At 43.5% G+C, this 27,647-nt stretch overlaps 1 protein-coding gene across 1 annotated transcript; it reads left to right on the top strand.

Annotated features, from left to right (window-relative positions):
* The first annotated feature begins 1,661 nt into the window (after positions 1 to 1,661).
* valopa (vertebrate ancient long opsin a) lies at positions 1,662 to 19,044 on the top strand. Its single transcript, XM_040179264.2, has 5 exons — positions 1,662 to 2,394; positions 4,458 to 4,668; positions 9,364 to 9,481; positions 10,446 to 10,679; positions 15,231 to 19,044. The coding sequence occupies exons 1-5, from the start codon at positions 2,031 to 2,033 to the stop codon at positions 15,456 to 15,458; spliced, it is 1,155 nt and encodes a 384-aa protein (XP_040035198.1). The 5' UTR covers positions 1,662 to 2,030; the 3' UTR covers positions 15,459 to 19,044.
* The last annotated feature ends 8,603 nt before the right edge of the window (positions 19,045 to 27,647 follow it).

The raw sequence follows: 27,647 nt of genomic DNA, 5'->3' as shown, positions 1-27,647 counted from the left end.
CTCCTGATTCTTTTGAATCTTCATGCTGTGCCATGTGGTGCAAATGGGTGTCGCTGTTTGCCGGTATAGTAAAAAAAAAGAACATGCATTGGAAGTAAACCGAACAGAAGAACGGTGCAGAGGAATTCCTCCAGCTGTCAAACAGAAGGGGGATGAGTGTCAAACGGAGCGTGTTGGTAGATGCACAATTCCAGCACTATAACCACCGCAAGCACACTTAACTTTAGCCCACAACTGTTACCTCCAAACTTTGCGCCAGCAAAAAGGTCTCTGGGTCACAACGTCTTTTATAGGTCACTGGAGTCATTGACAAAACATCTTCTCAGCAAGATACACACTTTCCAGTTAGATGTTACATAAAGGAACACTTCGGAACTGCTAGCTGGCGTCTTCAGAAAAAACATACTATTCACTATTAACAACCAAAAACTGATAGAGACACTGTTGTGCTTTTCAATTAAATAAACGACAATTTGGACGCAGATAATGTTCATGCTTCGTGCACACAAAGGGCGTGGATTAAGGATTGTACGCGGAGGGCAGTCAAGTGTTAAATGAGCGCGGTGAAAGATGTGAGGGCCGAGTCAGTTCCAAAGTGTTTCCCAAAACCTGTCCGGAACCAATTACAGACGCTTAAACCTCAGGTCTCAGAGTGTAATTGCCCTAAAAGTAATAACTGACTGTTGAACAGATGATCAGGTGTCGCCAAGCTCGTGTCTTGTCATTTCATGCTGTTTTAAAAGATTCCTAAATGTTTTCTGGCTTTGTTCAGAACACGGCCGTGTGCACATCCACCCTTTACACCTAAACATCTGCTCAGCGTCATTCATCCACCCTTTACACCTAAACATCTGCCCAGCGTCATTCATCCACCCTTTATACCTAAACATCTGCCCAGCGTCATTCATCCACCCTTTATACCTAAACATCTGTTCAGCGTCATTCATCCATTCCACTGTCACTGTGAGTTCAGTGATGACTGACTTTTGCTCTCAATCCCATCGCATAGTATCATAATTATTGAAAATTTGAGATTTTTCCATTTAAATGTGTCACTTTTTTAAGCTCACTGGTTGATTAGGGAGCAGGTGGCTGTGTCGTCGTGGTTGTGGGGTGGAGGTCTAACACAATCACAGCCCAGCTGGTTATGCAAGTGGACCTCTTGGTGGCACATTTAGCTGCAGCCGGAGTGCTATTGATTGCAATTATCAGCAGGCAGACAAGGCATTTCTACGCCTGCATTTCATAACCATACAGACACCAGCAGAAAACTGCAGCAGTTCATTAGTGGGTGAATTTATTCATGTTGATTGACGTGTCTTGTACATGCTTTTAGGTGAACCAGTTAAAATTGACTCAAAACGATAACGTCCACTGTGACAAGTTGCCCTGCTTAGTTGCGTCCTTAGGCAGCAAAGCCACCAGGACCATGTAATTCCTGAACTTTGAACTAAAACAAATAAAGTAATTTAGTGTCTAAAGTGCAGAGTGGAACTGATCTTTGGCATAAGCTTCCGTCCTCCACCGGACGCTGCATGCGTCACGCTTGGAGACTTTGTTGCCCTGCAGCGCGCAAAAGAAGTGCACATGACGAGGAGCCCCCCCCCCCCCCCCCCCCGGCGTCCCGTCACCTCTCCTGGAGGTCAGCGGTGATGGCGCAGCCCACTATATAAGAGCCCCCAAGATGCCACCGATCGGTCATTCGTGCGCTCGCTGTCAGCGCCTTTTCAAGACATCGCCTGTGCCCGCGCCGCGTGCTGCGCGCCACGCACCGAGATCCACGCTTTACAAACGGCTCTTCACAAACGTGTTTTGCGGCAGGTTTCTCAACTCCGGTGCGCCAACATGCGCTCCGGCAAACGCGGATCACCAAACAGAAACTTTGCGAGCGCCCGGTGCCAAGGCGCACGGGAAGCGGCGCGCCGCGTGTAGCGCGAGCGCCGCCGTGAAGGAGGTTGACCGCGTGAAGTTGTGTGTGTGAGGGGAAGGCGATCGGTTAGGCGAGGCGGCCGACTCCGTGGGCATGGACAATGGATACTTTAAGCCTGTCAGTCAACGCCGTATCCCACACCGTGGCAGCCGAACTGCCCGCCACCAGTGATCCGTTCAATGGACCCATCAAGAACATCGCGCCGTGGAACTTCACCATCCTGGCCGTGCTCATGTTTGTGGTCACCTCGTTGTCCCTGAGCGAAAACTTCCTCGTCATGTTTGTCACCTTCAAGTACAAACAACTCAGACAGCCCCTGAACTATATCATAGTTAATTTGGCCATCGCAGACTTCCTGGTCTCTCTCACCGGTGGAGTAATAAGTTTCCTGACAAACGCTCGGGGTTATTTCTTTCTTGGGAAGGGCGCTTGCGTTTTGGAGGGGTTTGCTGTTACTTTTTTCGGTAAGTTGTTCCCGTTTCTTTTTTCTTCTGTAGTTGCGGGGCTTCTTGAGGCAACGTCCATAACTGTAGGTGTCAGTGTTGGAGCTTTTATAAAAAGATATCGCAAATATGTGTGATGAGCACATGGCGCATCCTCCTCAGCCTTCCATCAGCGCTGACTTCAGCATCTGCTCAGTTCTAGTGCATCTGGGAGGGAGGTAAACATATAAGTAACGCATCTCTTACACTACTATTGCTGCCAAAAGGGGGGAAAGGGTTGGACCGGTTGTTCATTTATTGTTTGTTAATGTCAAATTTCCATTTAGTATGTCAGTGTATTTGCAATACACATGTACATAGAGCAAAAAACATCACATTCACCACATATATGGGGGATACTTTCTTGTGATCAGCTTTAGAAATTAATTTTGTAAAAGGATTGGACACACTGCACAATTAAACACTCATTGCCCACAAGGCAGGACTTAAGTATGTCAAAGTAAAAGCTTATATAAAAATGGACAAGACAGGGACCTTAATTGAGTTCATGCATAAATAGAAAAAGTCACTGGTGTCTCTAACTTTCATGAGCCTGCAGTGTAGATTTTAAAAAAAATATGACCCGCATGATCTTTTTTACGTGTGCATGTAAAAAGACAGCACATCACACCCAACAACCCTGTGCGAGCCTTTATCGTATAATTCAGAACCATGCTCAGGAGCCTCCTCACGTACTGCATGTGCATGACCGGCCATAATTAGGTTACAGCACCGTGACCACCAATAACGTTTAACTAAGTCTGTGGAGGAGCTTTGTGGACTCCCATCAAGCTCTCAGAAGGAATACAGAGGATCCCAAAGTGGAATCTAGGGCATCTGGTTGAGGTGAGCGGCTCGCAGTACATTAAATGAAGAGAACAGAGAATACATGGTCGATTCAGGTGCAGGATCCTTATTGGATTTGGTAACAAGGTTTGTGCGATCCCATTCTGGCCACTCGAACAGCAGACACAGGAGGTCACAGGATGTCATAAAAAAACCGACTCTTATTTTATCAACAGAAAACCCTCCCTTGTAAGTGGACATATTGCACGATGGATCGCGGTGGCTTAGTTGTCATAAAGCATTGTATACAGAAAATAATACTATTAAGGAGTATTATCGATTAAGGGGGGGGGGGGGGGGGGGTGAAAAGAGGCAACACAGGGCAACTGGAGCTCTCCAGCAAACTGCTAAAAAACACATTGTGTTCTCGGGCTGAAAGAAACCGACTGATGTAAGAAAGTATTGTCAGAGGAGGCAAATCAATAGGTTTCTTTCTTCAACGGGGTTTGAAACGCCACTTCAATTTGAGTCTTGACAGCAGTTTCAGCTGATTGACAGCTGTGTTGCACACCTGTCTCTGTGTGTGTATGTAGGATGTACATGTGAAGGAACAAGAAAGGTGTCAAGCTTAGCTGGCTCTTGAGTGAGTCGTATGTGTCCTGTAATTTCTGCTCAGGATGAAAGTATTTAGTATTTCCGCCCATTGTTAGTTTCTAGTCACATGCGCCTGGGCTTTACCGATAAGTATATTACATCATTGGGTTGAAGACAATGGACCGTTTTCTAGAGAAACACACCTTTTTGATGTGTGACGTAAACCCTGGTTTCCGCCTCTCTCCTTTGTCCCCTCCAGTTAAGTCTAGTAGACACCGTGGAGCACCTGACTGTGGACAGACGGGTAATTAACAGGTCTGTGAGAGTGACTTATCACTATAATTAAAGACAGCTTTTTTTTTTTAGCCCTTTAGGTGCCAAATGGCCCTGGCTCTTAAAACTATTTCTAGGATCTCTGCCACCACTTTTACCTCTGCACAGTACAGCAGTCACAGAAATAAAGACCTGTGATTGCACTATGGGACATCCTTCAAAAGCAAGCTGGATAAGGTCTAGAAATAAATATAGAACCGTGATTGCACACTGTGATGCAAATACATGAATTATCTGTTCAATGACATTTGAGACCTGATGATAAATGAACAAGCTGACGTTTTTTGTGTTTATTAGAGAATAATTGTAGGACTTCCTGCCCTCTGCTTCAGGGATCGTGGCCCTGTGGTCTCTCGCCGTCCTGTCGTTCGAGCGTTTCTTCGTGATCTGCCGGCCTCTGGGGAACATCCGACTGCAACCGAAACATGCCATCCTGGGTCTGCTGTTCGTCTGGACCTTCTCCTTCATCTGGACCTTCCCGCCAGTGCTGGGCTGGAACAGATACACCATAAGCAAGATCGGAACCACCTGTGAGCCCGACTGGTGAGAAACGAGCCTTCTATCCTCTCTGCGTGTGGGTTATGGATTCGGCATTTCTTTCTATGGTTTGTGTGATTTTTGACATCATCGTCAGTGCTTAATTGTGCTAAAAACTAAATCTTATTCATCTTCATTGTATTTGGGTGGAAGCAGTTTCAGAGCGCGACATTTCCAAATCCTGCCACAAACGGAGGAGTTGATTTTTATTAACAGAAGAAATCCGTCTTTTAATCCGTCCAAAGTGCGTTTACTTATCGTAAATGGACGCAGGAACATTTTTATTTCTTTTGTTAAGCAGTAAAATAATTTAAATGATATTTTTTGTGTTCCATTAGTGTTTTTTTAGTGTTCTTCCACCAGTTAACAACATACCTGTTTAAATAATATTTGAGGATTAAACTTAGGCATGATCGAGATCACGCCCGCTTTGATTGACAGGTGGGTGGAGCCTCAGGTCACCAGCTGTTTCCTTCACTCCATCACCCGCCTCAGCTCTGCCAACATTGCACGTCCCCACCCAACGACTGTCAGAAAGTGACACGACAAAGTGTGTTTGGCTATTTGACAGTGTGTTAATAACAATTATCTCGCTTTCCAAAGCTTAAACAAAACCCTTTAAACCTGCGACCCCCGTGGGATCAGAGGAGGAAGGTTCACGGTTCGGCTTTGTGGTCGCAGTTCGATTGTTAGGCCTCTGGTGTCCTGCTTGCAGCTTCCATGGGAACAGCTCATCCAATTTACACTCAACACTTTGCTTCCTCAGGTCCAGAGCAATATACCTGCCATGACATCGCAGCATCCCCAAGCAACGCTACAGTAGCACTTGGTGCAAAGGCCCCCACAGACTCCAATAGAGAGTTATTGCATGCGGTGTTTACAGGGGTTCCTGCTTCATACATAACATAGGGCGTAAATAAGGTACAGGTAAAATGTCCCGTGCATCTCAAGAGCTCACACTAGATAAGGACCGATACTCATACTAAACTAAATTTGCTGATGTATTAAGTTGTGTTGTTCTTGTGGTTCTGACCTCTCTGAACATGTGCCAAGCTCAGCTTCCTCTGTCAAAACTTATTTTTTGACCCTTTAATTCAGCTGTGCGTAAGCTGGCAGAGGAAATATGGTCTAATTGTCTAAAGTGTTGTTTGGGGGCGGGCTCTGTAGTTCCCAGGAACATTTGTGCAAACCCCTTCCAGCATTCCCTAGAACATTTCCTATTAAGGGAAATTACTTCAGAGTTTGCTTTGTTAAAAAGGACCAGCTAGAAAAAAGGGTTGTTTTATCATGTGACAGTTTACAGCCTCATACAGTTCAGCATCGTCGTTAATAGACACGGGGAGGCTGTCTGTCTGTCAAACACATGATTGGGAGGGTCGTGGGGGGGCCGGTCTGTGTAATAATGAAGACTCAGACCTCCTGCTGTCATTTTATAACTGACATTCCCCAGGACCCTTAATACAATAATTTCATCTTATGCATACCCATAACCTTTAGCCCATAAATAACCTTCAGCCCATAAATAACCTTTAGCCCATAAATAACCTTCAGCCCATAAATAACCCCGTATTAATGATCCGTCTCACCACCCACCTTTAAACAGATAAAGATTATACACATTCCAAACTCAGCCCTGTGGCTCAGCTCTTCGTCGCTGCTCCAGCTGTATTAGCCCTCGCTCTTCAAATGTGTCTCGAGTCAAGGAACAGGTCAGCTCTGACTTCAGCCCTTAAGGGGGCCATCTGGGTAATGCTATTCAGCGGCTTTGATCAAAGGCGTGCAGATAGCGGAGTGTTTGCCTTAATCTTTGTGGGGAATTCGGTGGTGAAGATGAAGCAGGGCGAGAATGAACGGTTCCGACAATTCAATTAGGAGATCACCTTATGGAGCACCTCCGCCTGCAGGCACTATGAGTTCTGTCAGAAAACATTTGGTTAACAGCAGCAGTGTGAAGCACAGGTGTTCCAGTGTTGCCTCACGCGCAGCCGAGATGCATTTCCAAAACCTCATACATGAGCATGTTTTCTTTTGTTTCCCCTCTGGGTCCATGCAGACTCCGAAAAGAAAAGATAATGAAGACACAAACAGATAACATTGCCAGCTCAAATCCTTCAACTCCATGAGACAGTTATTTGTTGGCCTTGTTTTATTTTATATTTCTTGTTTATTTGTGCTGCGTTTGTACGTTGATGCAAAAGTTCAACCAAAATCCATGCAACATCAGCTTTATTGGCATACTTGGCCAATGAAGCGGATTCTGATTGTGTGGGCATTAGTTTTTGTGCATTTTTTCCCCATTATCTTCATACTGCACACATTTGTTGAAAATGAAACCTCCCAATTTTTTAAAAGCCACGAGTAACATCCATAGACTCCAGTAAAGACTCCATATTTTAGTGTCACGTAGAGGCAGCGGCAAAAAGAACTGAAAGACTCAAGTTTCCTCAACTTTCAAATGTGAGGCATAACTGAGTTCCCAAGTTGGAATGAGTAAATTGTCAGGCAGGCTCACCAGCTGGAGGCGGGAAAACTGATTCCTGTAAGCCACAGGTGAAAAACTCACGGCACGGGGGGCGGGTCCGGCCCGCCGGGGGGGTCTAGTGCGGCCCGCCGGTTGACTTTGCCCTTACAAGGGTAAAGGTCGCTTCTGACAGACGAGAGGCTCGTTGTGTTGTTTTTTTATATCGATTCGTTTTTCGCTCCCGGTATGCAGCGCTGCTGTCCCGTTTGATTACCACTACTGCTCGTAATTATTATTATTCGGGCGAACTGCCCGAGCGGGACGGGGGGGGGGGTAGATTCCCATGAGTTGGATCGAGAAGTTGAGTGAAAAGTAGCTTGCGAGCCGGAAGTGTGGGCAACGTTACTCCAGGCAGCAGCGCCCGCTTGGAAATAACTGCCCCCCCCCCCCCGTCGACCATCCACACGGCACCCCCCTCCCCCCAATCGACCCCCTTATGATTTTATTGTGTGGCCCACTTGAGACCAAAGTGTATCTGTAACTGGCCCAAACCTAAAATGAGCTTTAAGTAATTGTTTGACAGATCTGACCGGATTGCTTCATGTGATTCACATCTAAATGTCCGTTTGGCAGACGGCAGCATTCCTGTAGGAGATTTAAATGCTCTCTGGCTGTTGTGCCAAAAACTGCTTATTAAGTCACTAAAACTGTCATTGTCTTCTGTTTCAATCCGCAGGTGATGCGATGTTTTACCTTCACCTCGTTATCTGTCGGTTTTAGCTTCTACCTCATTTTATTTTACCCTCTTTTCACCGTTGAATTAGTTTGACATTCTGGCGATGTCATGCATATTGTTGACCCTCGTGTCGGCCTGTCTCTTTAATTGCTTTTACATTTTTGGAAAATCATTTTTGGTTTAGGGAGGGCAGTTAGTGGCAGTGTGGGTTCCATGGTAATTTATCTCCAATTGCTCAAGGAAGTTGCAGTGTGGGCGCGCATGGATGCTCAGCATGGGTCAATCAATGTCTAAGGATTTTTCAGACCTTTTAAATAAAACATTGTTAATTTGACTGCTTTTTAAATTGAATAAACAAACCCACCTACATTCATCTACGTACTCAACTCAAAGCTGGATTTTCTGCATCCCGCAAGGCCCAAAAACCGTAGCCTAATGACACAAAGTTGTCAAAGGAGTAGATTTAATACAACCAGAGGGCAAATGTGGTAAATCCAGGCGGAGCCACTTGAGCACTACAGAAGGTTGCATGAGGGATTGTAAGGGGGCAATAAGAAGAAAGATAATCAAATAGAAAATTCCATTTTCGCATTCTGCCTTCAGGAGCAAGGAATTAAGGGAGAAAGTTTGAATGATTAATAGGGCCAATAGCTGAACAGGAGTCCTAGAAAATACTTCAGGGATTTCAGATAATTACAATTCCATAACCTCAAGTTATTTTTTGCAGATACTGCTTTGAAAATACATACAACTACACAGGGCTTTCTTAACCACAGAATGGCACTGCCCACTAGCGTTAATAATTAGTTTTGTTCAAAAAAGCAATTTGAATGAACGGAACAAATCTTCATGCATGATAAAGTACCTTTCTGTCTGTCACATAGCAATATGTTAATGAGGAATGAATCGACGCATCACAAGTGTGCGCGCGCCACGTTTCCCTGTTTTAATGAGGAGAAAGATGCATGAATACAAATACACAGAAACAAGCCACTCCGTCCGCCAGGTATTTCCTCACAAATGAATCTGCTGCTTCTTTCATTTGACGGCAGTCTGGAAATGACATCAGGATTAGATTAGACGGTATCAAGTGGACCGGGGCCCTAATTGTTGTGGGGGGATCGGAGATCCCGACATTGTGCCACAGAGATTGGTCTCCCTTTCAACTGAAGCTCAAATGAGGTGCATAACTATTTTACTTATCTTTGTCTCCAGCCAGATAAACGCCTCTGAATGTCAAAATGACATTTCACAGACAGCTCATAGCTCCGTAATTATGGAATCATAAACCCTCTGGTTGTTAGAAGGGACGCACAAATGTTCCCAAACAAATGGTTTGACGAGCAATCTACAGTTCCATCTACTTTTTCTCACAGTTCCCTGTTTTCTTCCTTCAGCAAAACGTGATTTAAATCAAATTATAATATGCTGGCATTAGTTTAAATGCAATATGAGTGTAAAGTTAGTTTTTTTGTCTTAATCGTTGATCTTCTCCTCTGAACAGGTATTCAACAAACATGATCGACCACAGCTACATCATCACTTTCTTCGCCACCTGCTTCATTCTGCCTCTCGGAGTGATATTCTTCTGCTATGGAAAGCTGCTGCGGAAGCTCAGGAAGGTCAGTAGTTCTGAACAAAACTAATCATTTATAAATGCATCCCTCTAGTTTCAGTCATGTTTTTTTGTGAATTTTTCTAAGCGACAAATAATTCCTTCCAAACAATCATTGATATTGTGGATGGGGGATTGCTTAATTCTGGTAGAAGAGCAGAAAAGACGTGCTTTGTGCTGATAGAAGGGTGGAAATCATAACGATCTACAGACAGGTTACACTCGTTGGCTGAGAACATTATCCTGACATATTGACTATGGTGGAAACGCTGTAATGGAAATACTGTGGTTTTAGGGTGTAGCTGCAGTTGATACTGTTGGTTGAAACGTGTTTCTTTACAGTGTTATACTAAGATTCATCATGCATGCGGAGAGGAGCGCGTTTTAAAGGCCACAGACGTTAAGTGGGAAACTACAACTATTTCATGGAGGTTAGAGTCTAAACGGGCACATTTAATATAATAATACCTCTAGTGACCGTGAATGCAGCCACAGTACATTAAGTGGCAGTAGATGTGCAATAAGGGCCACGTCAGTGACACCTAAGCTGTACAGGGGAATTGCCGATGCCAAAATAAGGGTTCCCTGGAGAGTTTGCACACGAATAATGTTCCTTTATGTAGGAGCGTAACGTATCGAGGGACTCTGAACAGGAGGGCAGGCGACATGCTGGAAACAAAGAAACTCATTGGCATGGCTGAACTGAAGCTGTTACAGATACATTTCCAATATAAATGGGATATAAATATCAGCTGTTACAATACAATACTTCAATGTCAGCAACATGGCCAGTAGGAGGGTCAATTTCCAAAGTATATCTGTAATTTTTTTTAATTTGGGATTTTGGAAAAACAGCTTTTTATTTTCTACTTTTCCCCCTTTCATTTCGTTTCCCAGCCACCTTAACTTTTGACACATAAAGTATAAGTTAATATCCTTAATAGCTAGTCGCGATTCTCTGTCTCCTCCAGGTGTCACACGGTCGACTGGCCACTGCCAAGAAGCCAGAGAGGCAGGTGACCCGGATGGTGGTGGTGATGATCGTGGCATTCATGGTGGGCTGGACGCCGTACGCAGTCTTCTCCCTGTTGGTCACATCCCACCCGTCCATCAAACTTGACCCCAGGCTGGCTTCCATCCCCGCCTTCTTTTCGAAGACAGCTGCTGTCTACAACCCGATAATCTACGTCTTCATGAACAAGCAGGTAACTGAGAGTTTTCATGCTCCAAAAGGGATTCTGCACTTGATTCAGGCAGATTGGTGGCGTTGGCTTGTATGCAAAGCTTGTCGACGTTGGCCAGAATCAAAGTACTTCTCGAAGTGTGGAGGGAGGGAAAGCGAGAGCCGTGCTCTCTGTCACTGTACGCAGCAGATGGAGGCTTCTGCAGAATGAAGAGATGTTTTTCCTCCTGTTGTTGTTGGGTGTCATCGTGGCTGTCCCTCAATAATGCATGCTGAGTGAATAAATGAAACATGGAACCCAGAGGGTACAATTGTCCACGCGTGGCTCTGTTAAAAAATACATGCGCCACCTATGGCATGCGAGTGAGGCGAGCAGTTTTTTTCCTGCCATTTACATTTTGCAGTGTGTCTCTCTCTGTAATTAATGTAGGCGGTTCAAAGATTGATTATATGACAGCAGCCAATCAAAAAACGGGATTATGTGCAGTTCTTAAACACACGAAAAAGGCTTTTCAGATTAAAGGCCTCAACATGTGATTCATTTATTTTGTAATTCAGTTAGTTTAAGCCACGTTGCAATTTTTTGATTTGTAAAACAACACTTTCTTTTTAATTAACAGTTTTTTGTAAGCTGACATTTGGCTGCCTAACGGCTGCTGACTGATTATAGTGTTTCACCAAAGAGCTACATAACTGGATTCAACAGCCATTTAAATGGAAAATGTGGCTGCTTGACAGGACACCTAATTTAATAAATGTTTTATTCAAAGCAGCTTTGCTAAAAAGGTCAGGCCGTGGAAACATTGACTAACTTATCTTAATCACTTCTCAGGGAACACTGAGTGGATTGTTTGATGTTGTGACGTGTGACAAACAGGGATCATTAACAGTCGGCGTGTCGGTTCTTACTCCACTACTTTGACTCTGGTGTGTAACGAAAAAACATTTCTAAACATGATTATGAGCATCGTAAACATGCCGTCACACGAATCTTGTGGATTTATTTTGATGCTGGTATTACTTTAAAATGGAACAAATGTTGTCTATGTTCCTTTTTCTTTATTACGTATACCGGCATCTCCATCAACCTCCATGCAAGCTGATGACGCGTTAACATCCTGTTATTCTGCCATTTGCAACCAGGGGGAATTGTGATGTCCTGTTAAGGCCCATGTTCTACAACTCTAATGTTGTGACGTTAATCAAAGTCTGGCCAGCCTGTTAAATGGTTGAAAATGACAAAAAGGAAGAACATTTTCAAGCATCAATTTGATGGTAGATACTGGAACAGTATCTGTAAAGCAGTTCCTGGGTCCAGAAATAGACCAAACTGTGTCCTCGAGCAGAACGCCAACGCCCTGCAGGGATAACTGTTCCTAAAAGGCCGGCATCACCAACCCTGCTTCTTTAGTGTCTCTCCGGTAAACATGACCACACTGTGTCCAATTTACCGATGTCACATCCGTCTTCCTGCGTCCTGGTTACCAAATAGTTACAGCTGTACAAAGTTGTCCTGTGCAGCTCTAAAACCTCGGAAGTCATCTAAACCAAAGCCTCCCCAGTAAGCACTTTGCACGTTATCATGTGTTCCACCCCGTTTTCACTCCGGGGATCCGTTATCAGTGGCGAGTGTGCGGCATTGAACATTTTCTGATGGATTCTTTATACTACTCCCTGTAGACAACACTAAAACTGTCACGGCCAGTTATGACAAACGTATCCAAATACGCTTTCAGCATAACTTTAAAGTGTTCTATGTCAGATGTTGCTATAGAATACCTGCTATACGTGAGGGCGCTCCCTTGCCATGTAGCTGCACGCGCTCTGCACGTCCATCTGATGCCCCACTTTGGAACTGCTCTCGCTGTGTACTGGAGTCAGCCAAACTGCTAATGCGTTATGGGAGTCCGCTGCGCTCTTGGTGCGCGTTGTGATATTCTCTGAATTACATGACACGTTGAGGTGGGTTGCAGGGGAGTCACATGATGCATTGGCCACACGAAGCTGGGATGTGATTGGTCAAAGGGTTCAGGTTGAAAGAACATTTTATAAATTTCCACATCTCACGTCAGATTAAGTTATGTAAGACGGAAGCACATAAGCAATCCAAAAGTAAATCGGAGATTTGACTTTTCTCACCCACATTTTATTCCCCGGCACACACCGATTCCACAGTACTGTCACAAAAGACAACATTAGTGGCATAATGGCAAAGCGTTTGACTTCAGATGGCACGCAGGTGTCATGTATGTGTGAGTTTTACATATTTAGATATCTAAACACAGACATTATATGACTCATAATCAGAATGAATGGTGCCGGTCTATTCTCTATAGTGTATTGTAGCCGTTCTCGGTTGCCGTTGCTAGTGTTTGTTTTTATTATTTAACAGGCGGTGTAAAAAGGTTTTTTGTCGGGATACAAATGGATCACATATTCCGGGAGCACAGGCCATTTCTAAGCGCTGTTGCGTAAAGAACGTTGTTGAGAGGGAATGTGTGAGGACGGCTATGCAAAGAGTGCGGCTGTGCGAGAATTCAATGGCTGGAAGCACCCAAGGGCTCGTGGCATCACAACCTCAGTGCACGGGTCTACTTTTTGCAAGATGAAAAGGTCCAACGTACTCTTTGGACAGTTAAAAGGTATGTTTTTAACTCAGTAAGTATGCAAAGCAAAGTGATTGACAACAGAATTCCCCCAAACGATTGCTGTCTGGAGATACGTTGAGTCGGTGACCATGTGACCTCAGAGTGACAAATCCACAACAAATTCCACTTTCAGCTCCAAAGAGTTCAAGTGTCTCAACTTGTATTTGTGTTTTCGTATTTTTTGCCCTGAGCTTTTGATTCACTTGCACCAGCCTTAAATAGAATCGTAGCAGACTGCTTTAAAAACAGAAATAAAAGAGGGAAGATCTCCCCCAACGTTAATCCACGATGTGATCAGTCCACAAACCTGGAGAAGACAGCAAAGGGGCTTATTTTCATCATCGTGATCCAGCAGCAGGTTGCAGCATAAAGGATCTTCGGGATCCCACAGATCTGTTGCATCTGCCTCAAAAAAAGTAAAAACAGACTGTTTGCCACTAGGTGTGCAGCATTCCCTCATACTAAAACAGTAACTGCAGTAATAAAACACACTTAAAAGAATAGATGGAGGTAGATGGGGACCAGAAAGCCGTGCTGATGCACAATACATACGTATTGTAAGCAATATAACTTCATACGGTTAACATCTCTATGTGCTTCCCCCAAGTGGCCAAAACATCTATGAATTCAGCTATGAGGTGTGAATTTACCTGACATATAATCTGATAGCATCTACATTTTCAGCATTTTCTCATCAAATTGCAGGAGTCTTTCTTCTCCTTTTGGCTTTCTAGAATTCACCTTTGCAATGGTTTTATGAAACCGATGGAAGTATGAGCTGTAGATGTGCAGGGATAATGTGTTTCACATTATTCATGCTGCCATTAAAGTGACATTTCATGACCTTAATTCCTGTGCAGCAGCTATATAGTGCAAGGTTGGAGGGAAGAGTTACACAATAGATGTTCACATAAGTTCAGTGAACAAAGGCGTAGTCTTGATTTCTTTAGTAACAATCGGAGGGGAACAGTTATCACATCTGTTTGAAAGCACTGGTTCGGGGGCAGGATTTAGGAGGCCTGCATTTTAAGTCAGTCGGGTCATTAAGGGTCAGGAATAATGAGCTGTCCCTGGGGCTTCACAAAGTGGGAGCTTTGACTCTGTTAAAAGGTCAATTAGTGTTTTCAGATATGAAGTAATGTGGAAACCAATGATTGGGGCTGTTAGTGAGTACCGTAGTTGAATACATCAATCTGGTTCACTTTGAACTCCAATTTAGACGATGGTCTATAAAGGACAAAGTGCATTTAGGCCATTAAAGTACTGTACTTAAGCGCAATTCTGAGGCACATGAATCTGAGCGTTTCCATTTTTGGTAACTTTATACTTTCACTCCACTACATCTGACAGGGAAATATTGTACTTTTAACATCACAAAATATATTTGAGAGTAGGAGTTACTTGTTAGGCTACTTTGCAGATTCAGATTCTTAGATATTTAATATTCAAATAAACTAAAAACGCAAGCCATTCTACGGAAAAAGCTTATTTCGGCCACTTCTTCATGCAACCTTGTTCTTGTGAGGATCCAGAGTTTGTGACCATAGGTGAGGGTCTGAGCGTAGACTGCCCAGTGAACCTCTCCACCACGTCGGTCCAGTACAGCGCGTTTTACTGCTGCAGCTGCACCAATCCGACAAAGAGATCCTCTCTTTTGCCGTTACCATAATATAAGCATATGTCAATAGTAATAATGAGTATTCTTCTTACTTTTGTGTGTTTAGATACTAATACTTTTGTCTTTCTCAACAATTTGAATGTAGGGCTTTTACTTGTAACAGAGTATATTCACATTGTCTTCCGGTGAGGGAGCACTGTACTGTTCTTTAAGACAACTTTTTCATGTGCGATAAATATGGCCCGCAAATATTTTAAATCATTTTATTGGAGCTAAACCCCTTTTTTTCTTCTTGTTTTCTGTCCAGTTCAGGAAGTGCCTAATCCAGCTCTTCAGTGGCAGAGGAACCATCCCAGATGGCCACCTGGACCCGACCTCAGAGCGACCTGGAATGAGTCAAACGGGAGAAATGTCAGCTATTGCGACGCGCATCCCCATGAGCAGCACCGTGTCGCCCAGGTCTGACGATTCTCCAACCGACTGTGTCTCGTTTGCCCAGCTGCCCATCCCAGAGAACAAAGTGTGTCCAATGTGAGGGGGAAAACGCATCCCGATAGCTTTCCTCTAACAACCCCCCCCCCAGAGTCCACGTTAGCCAGCTGCACAGCCATACATATACATTTCCTGGGGAGCCGTGACACCGTGGTGTTGAGAACAGTCAGCTTTTGAAAGGTGTAACTGTTTAATTCATTTATTACAGACACAAAATATCAAACTCTAGAAAAAAGTTTTTTGTTAACCAGCATGATGGTTTGTTGAATGTTAGAAAAAAGCACAACAGAGGGTGTAAAAAGGAAAAGCTAGAAACAGGAATACTCAGAACTGTCTGTTGAGTCGTTGGAGACTCGGATGTCATCGCACACCTCACATTAGAGGACACTTGATTCAACTTGATTCGCGTCTCCCTTCAAAAAAAGTGACAGAAGTCGGCTGAAAAAAAGCCAAACCCTGACATCAGTTAGCTGAAGGCTAGCCAGTCTTTCAAATACCAAAATGCATCCAGCCCTTCATCCCGCCCCGGCCCTCTCCTTTGAAGCCCCGTGACGGGCTCTGCAGAGAAAGCGTTGTTTTTCTTTGCAGTTTCAGTGCTTGGCTTTTGCGGCGCATCTTCATTCATCTCCGCTCGTTAAGAGGATGCAGCGGACTTCTACATTGGGACACTCTTACTTTAGTTTAGAGTTGGGGACAGAGCTTACATCTCATAGTGTAGGTCAATGGGACTTGGAGATGCCGGTCTCCTGTTGCCTCAGCTGCAGATGGAGCACAACAACATATTTATGAAGTATGCCAGCAGGGGATCAACAAGCACACACACACACACGCACAGCTGTAAGCGACATACAGACACACACACACACACACACAGATTGCAGTTCACTGCCTGTATTGCAATACGCTGTGCAAAGGCGCTGGGATGATACGATGCACCAATAAATATGCGAGCACAACAGCGGCTTAGCCAAGCAGCCATGTACGAAGGCGATGAATATTGTCATCATAAGCACAGGTCTACAGCAATATTAAAGCTAACTGCTGTCACAAAGTCGGACAGTAGATGTAGTGCGTCAAAATGTCTTCTTGTGTTTGTGGTGCATGTTTATCACTATTACTGGATATATGTCAAAACACCGTTGTACTCTCTTCTATGCTGCAGTGATTCACCATGTTAAAAATGTCAAAAATGTACTGAGTGTGTTTTACAATCACGCGTGGCCCTGAACCGACGTCACTCCCAACCTGTTAAACGTGGCGGCTCAGTCATTGGCCTCGTGCCGCAAACTACGGTGCCCTGCGTGGCCGTGGTTTTGGTGGAAGAGAAGGATAAAGTTACATATACGTACGTCTGTAGTGTAAAGAGGGAAAATTCTACCAGCAGCCGGGTGAAACCAAAAGGCAACAGTGACTTAGCAACACCGTTGCATACATAACGAAGCCCACCTAAAAGGCCACTAACGTCCTGAACGTAACGCAGCGTACTTAAATACAGAACAGGGGTCGTAGCCAGAACATGACCCATTTGTGAAAGTGCTTTACGGCGCGTCCCTCCAGGAGCACCGACAATGCCGCAGTTTTAAGCGCGGAGCCACTGACCAAACTGCTGTGATTGACAAGTTGTGAGTGACAGCCTGGTAGGAGCAAAAATGTTGTATATGTGCCAAATCAACTGTTATGCCTTGATATAATTACCATAAGATGACACCATTATGACCACTGGCAGGACGGCTCATATCGCACTCGTTTTTTTTCCAATTAAGAACAACTTTTTCATGAAACTTGTTTAGTTTTCACACTGGAGCTAAAAGCGGGATTAATCCACACGTTTTTGTTGGGGATTGAAGGGGCGGCGCTGTGGTGGTTTGTCTGTGTTCTGCCCGCGTCCGCGTGGGTTTTCTCCCACGGCCCAGAGACGAGCTCTGGGGATTACGTTGATTGGAAACTGTGAATTTCCCATTGGTGTGTGGATGGTTGTTTGTCTCTGTGTCCGCCCTGAGAGCTGTTGTGGCGTATAGTCTCAGTATCACTGCTCATCACGTATGTGTGGTTCAGGATCCCTGCTGTCTATTTCAGCAGCAGCATCAAATGGTAGATTCCCACCACCGATGATATTTGGACCAAAGTTAATAAGTCTGGCAGAAACACAATTTTAAACTAAATCCAATTTGCCGAAATTAAATATTTGTTATTTAGGCAAAATAAGCTTCATCTGCCATAACCAGTAAAATCCTATTTTATGGCTAAAGTAACCCAAATTCATAGCAAACAAAATTATATAAAATGTGTTTTGTTGCTGGTTAAATACTTGCGATTTTCTCACGATTTTAATGGTGACGATACCAATGTTTCAACTTGAAATACTTTATAGACGCTTTTCACAGCAGTTATTTGGCCTTCTCGCAGGGAAACCAGGGCTATAATTAAAATGTTCCATTTAGGTGGGCGAGGACGCTGGTATTGTGCCCGCTGACTCACTGGAGTGACACCAAAGAGAATTGAACTGTGATTCATTTGATCTTTTACACCTGTGTTGAATGCGAGGAAGTGGAAATTACTGCTGTAAAAAGGGCCCATTTGAGGTTTGAATGTTCAAGCCACGTCCCCGGGTTGTCACGATTTGGTGTTTGCAAAAGTAAAAGAAAAGAACACTAGTGTTATTGCGCCAAATTGCTAAATTTCAGTAATGTTGGGCCCATATTGTTCGTCAATGTTTTCCCTCTGTAATAATATTATCTGAATTGTTTTAGGGAAAAGGTGAAATGTAAGAGTGAAAATGATGTATACTTCTAAGGGTTTGCACGTCTGCAGTAAGGTCAAATAAGTGTCTTGTCATAAATGTCAAACCTTACTTTTTGCAGGGATGGCTGTTCTGTTAAAGCATATCAATGCGTGGACATGTGCTCGGGTAAACTGGCTCATGTTTGCAGATCTCCCAATGAGCCGAGAGCTTCATACGGAAAAAATACACGCGGCATCGCGAAGCCAGCTGAGAAAAAGATGGGAACGCTCTGAGCTTTGTAGTCATACATTCACTTTATAGTCATACATTGGTTAAACAAATAAAACTAAATCTAACAGTGTGATCCAGCAACAAAAGATGTTTTGCATGTGTGTGACCACAGTGCTGACACGCAACCATTAACATCACTACTGGTCAGCGACTCATACTATCTATACACATGGACTTCAGCAGCACCTATCCTAACTACTTACACACACACACACACACACACACACACACACACACACACACACACACACACACACACACACACACAGTCCTGTTTACAGGCCAGGATACAGTCGCATTTAGAAAGTAGTGACTTTCCCTTGAACATCAGACAGGATATAAATCAAACAGACCTGCTAGTGCCAGATTTTGGTGTGCAGTGCATGCTGATACCCGTATAGACGGGCTGAAGCTCCTACTTCTCACCTCCCAACCCTGAATATCAAGCCATGCCACTTGCTTGTTGTGTTGTGCTTACGATGGCATGCGGAGGATTGTTGTGTTGTATGTTTTTGTGCAGTGAGTGCTTTGTCTTGATTTACATGGGTTTAAAGGTCATAGATGCACGCTGGTACCGTAAACGTCTTCATTAAAGTCTATTTTATTTTGAAAATCATCTGCAGTGTGTTATTGTCACAGCAGAAGTAGTGGAAATTGGAACTACTTTGATTGACGGTGCGATTGGGTTCCGGTTGGAGTCACTTTGCTTCTTCCCGGCCGTCGCCAAGCACCACCCAGTATGAGGTGAAAAACTACTCTGCATTCCCTTTACATCTCTTGACAATCAGGGTTGTTTGTAGGAGTGGCGGTTTTTAAGCATATTGTTGAGGCTTTGATGCACATTCATTTCATAGTTATTCAACCCATTTTCTTTTTTTTTTATATAATATAATTTTTATATTGTATTTAAAAAATCTTTTGAAAAGAAATCTTTCACAACAACAACCCCCCCCCCCACCCCCCAATTTGGAGTTGCATCATTTTATTTGATACTTTTCATTTAATCAAGTTGGGGCTTTTTCAGGGAGGGAAATCATGCCTGTTGCACGGAATTCCACACTCCATTTTGATTGTATAATTTGCACACTACGAACTTATTTGAAGCCAAATTACCTCTTGAAAAACGTAACTTTAGTCTTGTCGCGTATCTTGGCCGTAATGTGGGAAAAACTATGTTTCTTCTATTTAAACTCCAGTGAGATGAACAGTTCAAGTGTTTCCCAGCGCATTACATAGTTGGTATGGTAACTCACACACAGCTAGTAACTAGTACCGCTACAACAGATAGAAATCGGCTTTAACAGCTAGCAAGGATTTGCTTCATTCGCTTTCTCCCCAATCGGGTATTTCAAGGTCCGTGCTCCCAGATCGAAGCGATCAATATTTGGAACTTACGTGTGATGATGGATCTTCCAGAGACAGGATGAACTTCATTGAAGGACGCTGTAATACCAAAGGTTTCGGGGAGTTTCAGGGATGTCTCCCTCCCGATTATGGTGACATTATTAGTAAGTCTTTAACTTGTGTCCTAATACATTAAGGAGTGTTATGTTCAGTACTGATGCAAAGGAAGACATGTCCATCCTTTCCTTCATGTCCTCCAGCTTCTCTCATCCTTGTTCCCCAGCCAATGCAAATCCAGACTCTGGAGGCTTATTTATAAGTAAAAAAAAGGTCACACATTTTTTAACTTTACTACATAATACATTGGGCTTCCAGTACGCGTATTTTAGATGCTTTTCTGTGCATTTGCCTTTGTTCAGCACATTTGAATCCATCTTTAATGCACATATAAAGTATTACATTTATTTCAGCGTAAAATGAGCTTTAACTCTAATGTAGCTTTTTGTCAATTTAACTTTTGTAGAGATTTTTGGAAATGTGAAAAAATGAACCCCAGATACAAGAATAAACGTCAATGGCACTTTAACAAACAACAAAAGCACAACAAACAAAAGTCTTGAGTGATGAACAGTGAAGGTCATTTTTTAGTTGAAGGTTTAACTGCTCAAAATTGCGGTCACCATTTGTAAATACAGCTCTAATGCAAGAAATACAAAAGTAAAACATGAGCAAAGATAATATAAGAGACTGCCAGAGCAATCTTTAAAAATGATTTGTATGATCTGTGTCAGATACATAATAAACAAAAATATATAAACTATACAAAAGCAAATGAATTGAACATTTACATCATATAAACACGCAGAGGAATCAGAACGAGCTCCGGGATGAGATTGACTATGATGTTTTTTTCTCCGTATTGCATTGACCACAAAAATACCGAACTTTCCTCTTTGAAACACATTTTAAAACAGCATAGATAAAGGGCATTTTTTAGGGTAAACAAACCATGATTCCTCTGTATTATATTCGGAGACCCCCTGGGGTTTTGGTTCCATTCTCAGTTCACGTAGTTGTGGATTGAGCTTTCTGGACTCGCGCGGATGAAAGGGCGGCTCTGTGGGAGCAGCAGCTCCAAGGGAATAGTTGAGATTCACTGCTCTGCTCAAGGGTCTTTGTTGATCTGTGCCGCTCCGAAGTGGTCTTTCCTCTCACCCCTGTACACTGGAAGATTTCAATCCCTGCTTTGAAGCAACAGTCACACCAGTGACTCTATGCAGAAGATATTTACAAAGATCGTCGAACCACAAGTCGGCCCAAAGCTGACAGCTGAAATGAAAGTGACAGTAGAGGCACAAAAGATGAAGGCCGACTACTAAGGATCCATTCCCAGAGGTAACGGCCTGTTAACAGGTGCAGAAGAACCAGCAGCTTTGGCCTTTCCAGCTAAGCTGTTGATTTGTATTCTTTACTGCTTCACTATGAAAATAAATCCTGTTTTTAAAACTAGAAGTATGGACGCGTTCCTTCAAGTCACAGATGATGTCACTTCCTCGATGTCAATGAGCATTATCTGGGATGACATTTCTAAAGGTCGTTGCATTGAATCAGCTGTGGACGTAGTGGGTGGGAGAGGATTCCTGCGCAGAACTGATAACAGGCGATCTGACAACACCAACATCACCACGTTTTGTCGAACATCCACTTTTTCTGTGTGATTGTAACCTGTAACGCTGGACTGTTGGACACAAGTTTCATGTTGTGCAGTGAAGGTTTGATCTAAAATCGTGTCTTTTGTGATCGATGATATCATTCACATCATTGTCTATTTCACACACAACGAGCAGCTATCGGTTTCTAAGGCAGACACAAAAATAGCAAAGGATAGAATGCAATGTGCACATTTCCACATCAATACATATTGACACACAGGTCTATAAATCACAAGTACAATTTGGATCTAACAGGACTTCCTGTTTATTCCTTGAAGGCAGCTGAAAACTGATCTGATTGTCTTGACAGAAGGTTGCAGTTCATTTCACTTCGACCTCGGGGACCTTGTGGCTGAGAGAATAAATCTTAAATGATGATTAATGATCATACCAGAGAAACGCATTATAAAGAAAGAAATATCATCTTTAGATTGTTGTTTAATCTAGACATCTGATCCAAAAATGAATACTTATTGTCATCTTATATTTTTGTAGGTGTTGCATAACCTTTTTTTGTATTTTTAACTGACCTTCTTGCCTTAAAAGCTAAAAGTAGGCATGTAAAGGGGCGAAAGGGCGGACAAGCAGCAAAGAGCTCTAATTTGGGCCCCTATGGCGAAGACCTCAGTACATCGGGCTCCATCGACCAGGTGAGCCACCAGGGTACCAAAGTGTTGAATAATTGTTGTTGTTGTTGTTGTTGTTGCATTTCCCAACAATATATTGATTATCATGTGTGGTCGTTTGGGAAACTAAACCAGTAAAATGTGGGCAGAAACATTTACAGCTTTTACAGTTTTTCTCTATTTGCAGTTCATTCAGTTGGTCTTCAGTCAGAGATGCAGATGTCGTCCCAGATGTAATTTGTAAAGACAGCCTCCACCAGCACACACGGTTTAGAGGCACTTGTTCCGACCAAAACACAAACCACCCTGCTCTCCATCTGTCCAATAAGTCGCTGCAAAACCCTTGAAATCAGCCAATTTTTCACTTCTTGGGAATACATCCAGATGGTAGGGGTGAAATAGTTCTTTTCTACTTACTTCCACACATGTGAGCGTCTCATTTTTTCGGCACCGCCTTCCTTGGATGCACCCTTGGTCACCTGTCACGACCCAAAATCAAAGACCTCGTCGTTCATCAAGGGGAGTCCTACTGCGCACAAGCCACTACCTACATTGAGATTGATCACCGACCACCAGAGCTCGACCTCAAGTCAAGTCCCAATCGAACAAAAAAACAGCTGGTGTTTGAACACAATGACGCAAAACCTGGATACTAATCAATAAAATCTCAAATCTTGAAGGTGACCGCTGAAAAAGATCGTGGCTGCATTTGAGGACTCTGTGGCTCAGCATACGACTGAGCGGCGCTTTAATGGCTGATCCGCAGGCTGCAGTTCATTTAGGATCCCTTTGCTTCTTGTTGCTCTCGACTCAGTTGAGTAAAAAAACAGAAGACAAATTGTCTTGTCTCTTTTAGTGCCGTGAACGCACTTTGCAGATGCTGCTCAGGTGTCGAGCGTGTGTGTGTGTGTGTGGGGTGGGGGGGGCATCATTCACAAAGGAAAAAGACCAACACGGCATCATGATAAGCTTTCTCTGTAAGTGCTTTGAACTAGTGAGTTTCATAAAGGTGTCGAAGTGCGTTTTAGCATGAGTTGTAGTGTACGTGTGTGTGTGTGTGTGTGTAGGAGTGGAAGAGGGTGAGCCAGAGGCAGTGATGGCAGAATGATTTGAAGTTCAAATCTGGGATTTAGAAGGCTGAAATGTCAGGAATAAAAAAAGATTCTTTTTTTAACTGCAATTTACAGCAAAGCCCGTAATGGTCACTAAGTGCTGTTGTGATCAGTAGTCGATGTCTTGTTTCACGCATGTCGTTAACTGTTTCCAGGGTTCGGTTGTCACCATTTTCACTCCACTAATCGTAAAAATCTATTTCATCCCCAGGTGCCAACAAAGTTTGTGAAAGCAATTTTGTACTTGTCAAACACGTGAGTGATATACAATAGCACTGTTTTAATTTCCCACAATCCTCATTGGTATTCTCGTGTGTGGTGAAATTGTTGTTGGGACACTTTATAAATGACATTTCTGCCCAAATAAGAACACTTATAAATCACTTAGTACCCCCACTTCCTAATAAATGCACGGCACTAATGGTACAATAATGGTGTACTGGATGTAGCGCTAAACGTCCTGCAAAACCGGCCTGATCTGCTGAAACATGGAAGGAAGGTGTGTGAGGTACAACATGTCTCGCTCCGTCAACTCGCCCAGCAGGTCATTTGTCCACATGAATCACTCTTCTTAATAATGATCCTTTTGTTCTCAAATTCATAATCCTTGCCAATTATATTTGCCCCCAAATGCTGGAACAGCTCTTCGGCCACGGCATGCGATCAAACCTGACCTGTCGGCGCACCACTTTGCACCAGACAGAACTTTCACAGACACTCGTGGTCTCAGCAGCTTGGGCTCCGCGCGCTCCGATTTCGGAGAAGTCGTCTGGACGAGATCCAAGCACCGATTAGGACGATCGGACAAGCGGCCACAGATGATTGGTGGAGCATCTAAAAAGTCCGAACGGGTTCCCCAGGAGACGGTAGAGACCAATTAGTGAGTTAATATAAGAGTGAATCCTGAGCTTTCATTCATCAGGTGGTCAGAGACACAACAATTAACTATTGGATATAAGTGATGGCATCTTTACTCGTAACAGTCTGTAACTTCCTGACAAAATACTCGCATTCAACCCCATCAGGTGCACATGGCAGTACAGTATGGAACAATCAAACGGACATCACAGACCGCCTTCACCAGCTCTATTGTAATGTATTTATAACAGGGGTCCTGCACTCTATTGGAATAACTAATGCGGCCGCGTAATGGACTGCAAGTCACGGGACCGATCAGTGCGATCAGCTAGTGACGCATTCATTCGTAATCCTCGGAATGTGAACATGTTCAGTGTGAGGTTTTAACGGGAAAGGATTAGAGATTTTTAAGGGAATAATGTTGAATTAAAATGTTGGCTCACTGTATCAGCTGAAATCCAGCACAATAAAGATAACACCCATCAAATTAGCTAGCGAAGCTCCATGTCAGCCTTCTTAACAGCTGCTGGGAGTGAAAATAGAGGATCAAAACTCGATGTCATATACTCTGTATTATAGGCTGTGACTAAAAAGAATTCAAGCGAATATCTACATAACTCATTCTGCCATATAAGACTATAGCCTTCGTCTCACCTATGCATCTTTTAACTGCCTTTTGGTGCCACTGACCAGGAGGAGGACGGTACCAACGTGTGGAACATGTAATACAAGTTGTCTTTTGCGGTGATTCCACATTTGATATTTGATATTTGATATATTTGATATTTTTCACACTGAGGCACTAAGGTGCCTCAGTGTGATTAGGGGGAAAGAGAGGTGAAACACAAAGAATGACATGGTAGTTTCTGTCTGTCAAGAATGTACGAAGCAACACGTTTTTAACACGACGACTGTTTGGTCCGAGCTGGCACCGTTTAAACGGACCGTCCTAATTGCTGGTGTATTTTTTCACAAGAAGAAAAAGGACATTAAGACCCTATTTCCCCGCCGCACTTTTAAACCCATCATTCATTGATAAGACGTCATCATTTTGTCAGGGTTATATAAATATTTTATCCGGGGTAAAAAGCAGACAAATGTGAATTCTGACGAAACAGCCTGAGTGAAAAGGCCCCGTATTGTTGGTCATCCGCTTCAGATGGAAACTAAAAATAAATCCAGATGTCAGTGATAGATTTGGGCTTGAATAGCTAATGAATTCGAATACTTGCTAAATTGGGCTCTAAAATAATTAGTCTCGAAAGATGATGTGACCATTCTCCAAGCTTGCAGGTTGGCGGGCCTCGTCTGGCCACAGCATCCTCCCCGAAGCATTACGTGGTTTTGGACGTTTTGGGGAAATGCACTAATCATTTTAAAGAGATTATCAAAAAAAAAGAGTCCGTCCTGTAACAACTTTAGCGATTTGATTATGATGAAGTTCACTGCAAAAACCTCTCTTGGTTTTCACATTATCACATTTGTGTACCTGCTCAGCGTTTCTGTCGAGCAGCCATCGGGTACGCAAGTACCATTTACCCTCGATTAGTAGACGAGTGAAGATAAATGCAGAAATCAGCGAAGGGAGGGGGAGCACAGCGGTGGTCGTGTCTCAGGTTGTCCAGAAGCACAGGCTGCAAACTTATCGAGTGCCGCAGGGGGAAAGGAGCATCGCGAGTTCTCCCTTCGAGCCTACAGACGAGGCCATAAAGCACCATTCTGAGGGAAAGTTCCCAAAGGTTCTATTAAATGTATTGGTCATCTTTTAGATCACGAGTCGATTTAGTCGTTTATTAAGTTTTCTCGTGAATTCACATTAGTTTACCGTGAGACTACAACACAATTAAGGGAAACAGTTGAGAGCCGAGACTGAAAATGTTGGCTAAAAACCATCTGATTGTAAATATATTCAGCTTCAGATGCAAAAATGGACTTCAAGAGCCTCAGTGTTTTCTAAATAATGGAAATATTCAATTTTTAAAGATGCCAAAAGGAGTCAGTGTATTATTCTCTGTGGGTTTGTAAACACATTTCACATAATACATTTCTATTCAGATAGAAATATCAAGAGGGGAAAAGCATCTTCTGGAAATATGCAAAACAGAATCAGGTGGCATGAAAGGACGGGATCGTCGCTCACTGGTCTTTACCAACGTGTGCATTTCTTGCTCACGTGTGGATGGCGATCTCAGCCGCTCGTCCTCGTACGTCTCAGAGGATCTGTGCGGCAGAAACCGGCGTGCGCCTCCACTCACACCACGCAGGACCCAAAGTGTCCAAAGCACTGCACTTATCGCAAACAGATTGGAAAAACAAATTACAAACCCAATGAGTCCCACGTTGCGGCCCCGTTGCTGGCTGCAGAGAGACCGAGGCAGATGGCGAGCGCGGGGAAGGGGGCACCAGATGAGCTGAAATGGGGCAGCAGCGGTGAGCCTGGATGCTGCCGCCGCACACTGTGCCCATTTCTCACGACCGAAGTGAGGCGCGCGTGACGAGAGGAACCCCGACAGCGCATCAGGTAATCTCCCCCCCCCCCTCCTGGCAAGCACATGGCTGCTCTCATCGATCCCAAACACCACCAGCAATGCAGCTCGACTGGCTGCCTGTACCTAAGTATTGAGCTAATGTTGTTAAGTGAGTGCTAATGTTTCCGAGTGATTCTTAACTCAGTTTGGTTTGTTTACTGGTCGGTAACACCTCAAACCTCCTCCTCTAAAGGGATTTGTTCAATTCTCCCTGTGCCTATAGACTGTAAATTTCCTTTGACACGGCAACCAGAAAAGACCCCCGTGTGGTTAATTTCCCCTTAATAATGAATAAAGGGGCCAAAAGAAGACACCACACTCTATTTTTTCATTTCTTCATCAATCTCAAACCCCTCTGAGGCAAAAATTGATTGGGAGAAAGACGTCTGGCTTGGAAGTACACGAGACATCATTCCAAGCTGAAATCACAACCTCATTATTGTGTGGACAATTTGGAAATGATTACATCCCAAATGACCTACTTTGCTCTGCCGGGAAAATGTGAACGAAAACAGGTATCATCGCGACTTGCTCTCACATGGAATACTGTTAAAATGAGGTCCATCCTTCTGGCTCACTCTCTATTTCAGACGGTACGTTTCACAAGTGTCTGACTACTATAGATATAGTTTTGAAAATGAGGACGTCATTGTACAAGTGGAACAGGGTGGTCTTAGCTGGTGACAATTTAAAATTCCATATACACTACAAGGGCCGTCTCAATGGTCCGCAAAGTCCTGCTGGAACGTAATTCATGTGACCATGGGGGTAATTGTAGCCTGGAGAAAAGGTTGAGAATTGGGCTAAAGACTGAACGTTGATCATCTGAACTGGTGCATTGGGGAGGTGAATGAATTATACCTTCTTTTCTTTCATTAGCAGTTACTCTCGAAGGGTCCTAGAACAAGGCGTCCTTCAGATGAATTAAGATAAACTAGGATCCACAAAGAAAAAATAGGTCGAGAAGTTTCAGATTCCGATTATTTCTGTTAACATAACTTTGACACGCTCAATGCACAAACTGGAGAGAAGTTTATTC

This window comes from Gasterosteus aculeatus, chromosome 6, assembly GCF_964276395.1.
Source record: "Gasterosteus aculeatus chromosome 6, fGasAcu3.hap1.1, whole genome shotgun sequence".
Classification (NCBI taxonomy): Eukaryota; Metazoa; Chordata; class Actinopteri; order Perciformes; family Gasterosteidae; genus Gasterosteus; species Gasterosteus aculeatus.
Note: the sequence above shows the minus strand (reverse complement) of the source record. Positions and strands in the feature narration are given on the sequence as shown.